The sequence below is a fragment of the Rhagoletis pomonella genome, unplaced genomic scaffold, assembly GCF_013731165.1.
Source record: "Rhagoletis pomonella isolate Grant_MI unplaced genomic scaffold, Rhpom_1.0 Rhpom_scaffold_09574, whole genome shotgun sequence".
NCBI classification, from domain to species: Eukaryota; Metazoa; Arthropoda; class Insecta; order Diptera; family Tephritidae; genus Rhagoletis; species Rhagoletis pomonella.
In genome coordinates, this window is record NW_023468104.1 from 1 (window position 1) to 4,522 (window position 4,522).

General features: G+C 46.2%; 1 protein-coding gene across 1 annotated transcript; it reads right to left on the reverse strand.

The window, feature by feature from the left end:
* Positions 1–756: 756 nt before the first annotated feature.
* LOC118756278 lies at positions 757–3,822 on the reverse strand. Its single transcript, XM_036491045.1, has one exon. The coding sequence runs from the start codon at positions 3,820–3,822 to the stop codon at positions 757–759; it is 3,066 nt and encodes a 1,021-aa protein (XP_036346938.1).
* Positions 3,823–4,522: the final 700 nt, after the last annotated feature.

Sequence of the window (4,522 nt, forward strand, 5' to 3'; positions counted from 1 at the left end):
TAAGATTAAATGGGGAAATTCATAATGGCGCTACTCAATTTATCACATCCCCCACCCCGTGGAACGCTTCGTTCCGCCATTATTCGTCCGCCACGTCCAGGATGGCCAATTTGGATACAGGACGTCGTAACATACCACCGCAAGTGCGAACGTCAGCACGACGAACCTCACCATCAGTCCCCCTGTATACTTGCACCACTCTGCCACGGCACCAACCCCTTCTTGGTGTGCTCGCCTCACAAATTAGTACTAAATCGCCGACCTGTAATGCCCTTGCTCTGCGGCACCACTTAACCCTTCGCGTCAACGTTGGCAGATATTCTGCTATCCAGCGTTTCCAGAAACGATCTCGGTATTGACGTGATATCCTCCACTGTTTACGCAGAGTGCACAATTTCTTGATAGGATCCTCAACGCTCGGAGTGTTAGCCGTGTTCTCCGAGCCCAACAAAAGATGATTTGGCGTCAATGGTTCTTCCTCTTCGCTGCTTACTGGAACGTGGGTTAGTGGCCTGGAATTAACAACGTTCTCGACCTCGATTAGCACGCTTATCAGCGTATGCTCTCTCGGAGATTCTTCTTTCAGAGTATGCCACAGGGCTCGTTTGACACACTGCACCATTCGTTCCCACGCTCCGCCTTCTCACGGATTACTCGGCCAGTTGAATATCCACTGAACTCCCCTCGACGACAGCTCGTCCTGGATCTTCTCGCAATCAAAGACTTCCGTGAACTTCTTAGCCTCCTTGTCTGCTCCTATAAAGTTTGTTCCGTTGTCAGAACGCAAACGTGCGGGTACTCCTCGTCTGTTGATAAAGTTGCGTATACATAGTATACAAGCGTCAGGGCAACCCATCGCTTCTCCGTTCGTCGACCTATCGCAACGTTGATCGGCCCGAAATAATCGAGGCCAGTAAACGTAAACGGTCGGACAAATGGCGTTAGACGGTCCTGCGGTAGTGATCCCATTAACGGTGCAACTGGTTTTGCTTTCGATACTTTGCACACGACACAATTAGTGACGACGGAACGCAGAACTTGACGAAGTCGTGGGATCCAGAATGTGCGGCGAATTTCGGCGATGGTTGCCTCTGTGTTTTGATGAAACATCTTATTGTGTTTGAAAGCGACTATCAACTTCGTAACTTCATGACCTGGTGGCAGGATAATTGGGCGTTTGACGTAACGCGGAAGCCAAGTGGCAGCATCAATTCTCCCGTAGACCCTTAGCACTCCATCTTCATCAACATAGGGACTTAGTTGATGTAATTCACTGTCACGCGAAACTGGTTGGTTCAAGGCAATGCTGTGTAACTCGACGGCATACGTTTCCCTTTGAACCAAACGACTTAAGGTTATTTGTGCCTTTTCAATCTCTTCTGCTGTTAGTCCATATGTTTGCTGGCTTCGCTTCTGCTTTCTGCATCTCGAAATAAATCTAAGGATATAAGCGATAGTACGTCTAAGCTTGGTAAACGGTGAAAAACGATTAAAGTCGATTAGAGTGTTACGCGCAACCATTAACGCAAATTTCGGTTTGATCTCCTCGTCATCGTTACCTACAGTCTTTACTTTTGTGGCGGAGACAAAAACAGGCCAATGCTCTCGTATGTCTTTAAGAAATGTTGGCCCACTGAACCAGCGCGATGATGAGGAGAAGTCTATCGGGCCCTTGGTACGCGTAGCTTCGTCAGCTGCATTGTCGGCCGTGGGCACCCATCTCCAATTGCTCGGCTTAGATTCGTCAAGAATCTCTGCGACCCTGTGCGCGACAAAGGGCTTGTATCTGCGGTGCTCGCTATTTATCCAATGTAGGACGGTGCTTGAATCGCTCCATAGAAAAAACTCATTTATTTTTAACGAATGTTCCTGAAAGATAATTTTCTTTAACCTCACACCCAGAACAGCTGCTTGAAGTTCAAGACGCGGAATCGTTAGAGGCTTCAATGGAGCAGTTTTAGTCTTAGCGCTTACAAACGACATACCTATCTTGCCACAATCTGTTGTGTACCTCCAATAGCCTACCGCTGCGAATGCGTGCTCACTTGCGTCAACAAATATGTGCAGTTGCAATTGCTTTATAGTTTTATTGTCGAAATAAGGGCGCGGAATGTGGCATTGTGTCACGTTGGGAATTTGCTTTCGGAACCTCTCCCATGCTGAGTTGACTTCAACCGGAATATCCTCATCCCATCTGACCCGATAACTCCAAACTTCTCTTAGTATCAACTTCGCCACGATCGTGAAGTGGCACAAAAACCCTATGGGGTCAAATATCGACATAACAATACTAAGAAGTTCTCGTTTTGTTGGGCTTCTCAATCCATCCAAGACAGTCTTGTCAGTATAGTTGAACTTTACCTCGAAGTTGAAATCGTCACTGCTGGGTCGCCAATACATCCCCAAAACTTTTTCAGGTGAAAAGCTTTCTTTTCGTTGGATGTTCAGTGCAACTTCATCGCATCCCAGTGACTTCGAGACATCAGGCGAATTCGAGGCGAAGTGACGTAGGGTAAACCCAGCACGTTTATGGATGTCGCACACCTGCTTAGTGACTTTAATAGCTTCAGCTACAGACTCAAAACTGTCGACAAAATCATCCACGTAATGATATTCCAGTATGGCCTTCACTGCTCGCAAATTATCTGCGTTACGATGTTGCAAGGCGTTCATCGTCTTCACATAATGAGCTGCACATGGTGAACAAGCTGCTCCGAAGGTCATCGAAACCATTTCAAAAACATCTGGTGGCTTTGTATCGTCTCCTCCACGCCATAGAAATCGCTGAGCGCATCGATCATTTGGTTGAACTACGACTTGATGGAACATTTCCATGACATCGCCACATACTGCCACTGGGCCTTCGCGAAAATGGAACAGTATTGCGGGGAGCGGGCGGTAATCCTGTGGTCCTTTCAACAGGTTTGAGTTGAGTGACGTTCCATTCGAAAAAGCTGCCGCGTCGAAAACGAGACGCAGTTTCGTCGGTTTATTAGGATTGAGGACTGCAAAATGTGGCAGGTACCAGTTCCTCGGATGGTACGTAGTGGCTTCTTCAGCAAGCAGTTTGCGGGCGTACCCCTTTCTAAGATAACTTTCGATTATCTCTTTGTATGCTGTGGCAAACTCTACATTACGTTTCATCTTGCGCTCAATGCCACACAATCTCCTCAAGGCCATCGTGTAACTTTCCGGCAACACAATGTCATCTGTTTTCCACAGCAGACCTACTTGAAACCTTCCGTTGATCTGTTGAGTAGTAGCTTCCAAGATTTCCTTGGCACGTATGTCCTCAGCACTTGGTATCGGGGATACAGCTTTCACACCAAAGTTTTCCGTTTCAAAATAGTCAGCTACCATATCGTGAAGTTCCGACTCCTTCGGCGAACACACCATCAGACACGTAGCATTTGGATTGGATGCTCTATTGGAAGGCCCAAAGATGACCCAACCAAGCTCGGTATTAGCTGCATACGGACCATGTCCTCCAATGCCCATGGTCTTAGTAGGCAACCCAAGGTGGCAGTGATCTAAACCTATAAGGAGCTTCGGCGTAACGTCATAGTACAACAAATGATTAAATTTATCGCTACTCTTTAGATTAACCAAATCTTTTTCTAACAAGGTTTGCGTAGGTAGATTGAGATTGCTTACCCCGTAAACATTACGTAACTTATGCTTTTTCCCCAACCCACGCCCATTTACATAAAGATCAACTAAAATTGTAGGTTCCTGGATTGCTCTACCTCCAAACCACTGTATGTCCAGCTGCTTACGTTGACCACTGACGCCTAACACTTCCAGTATTTCTTTGTCGACCATTGTCACTGACGATCCCTCATCCAGTAATGCGTAGGTATCTATACTTTTAGATGGCCCATGAAGGGTCACAGGCAAAACTCGAAAAAGTAATTTATTGTTGGGATGGTTGTTGGCTTTGCAACTTAAAACTGCCTCATTTGTGGGGATGGAAGTCTGAGTTGTACTATTTGTCGTGGGCCCACCTGTATCTCTTGACCTTACAATTCGTTGTTCATGTAAAAGTTTGTTGTGTTTTTTACCACAGCCATTTATTGCACATGTCTTTCTTCTGTGGCAATCTCGAGTAGAATGGCCACAGTTTAAGCAACTAAAACAGAGTCGGTGTCGCTTAACCATAGACCACCGATCTGCTACGTTGGCGTCTAAAAGTCGCTTACACTCGAAAGCTCTATGCTTGGCACTACATACGGGGCACTTCATGGAACTTGTGGAGTTGTCACGTTGAATCTCAGCTACATGAAAAACTGGTCGACGTCGATATTCTCGCTGTTCGTAGTCTAGTACAACGGAAACTAAAGCGGCAATTTCTGACAGCCAGTCACTAAAGTGTTCTATATTTGGATACGGTGAGAGGGTTGCTGCACGTCTGGCCCATTCAAACTTTTTGCTCATAGGCAACTTCCCTACCAACTCCTCCAAAAGCGTTGGATTAGCTAAATGGTGCCACCATTGATTGATTTTAAAAATATAGCAAGATTTT

Excerpts from the sequence above, each read along its gene's own strand:
- LOC118756278 (XM_036491045.1), bottom strand. The coding sequence starts at position 3,822 with ATGGTCGACAAAGAAATACTGGAAGTGTTAGGCGTCAGTGGTCAACGT.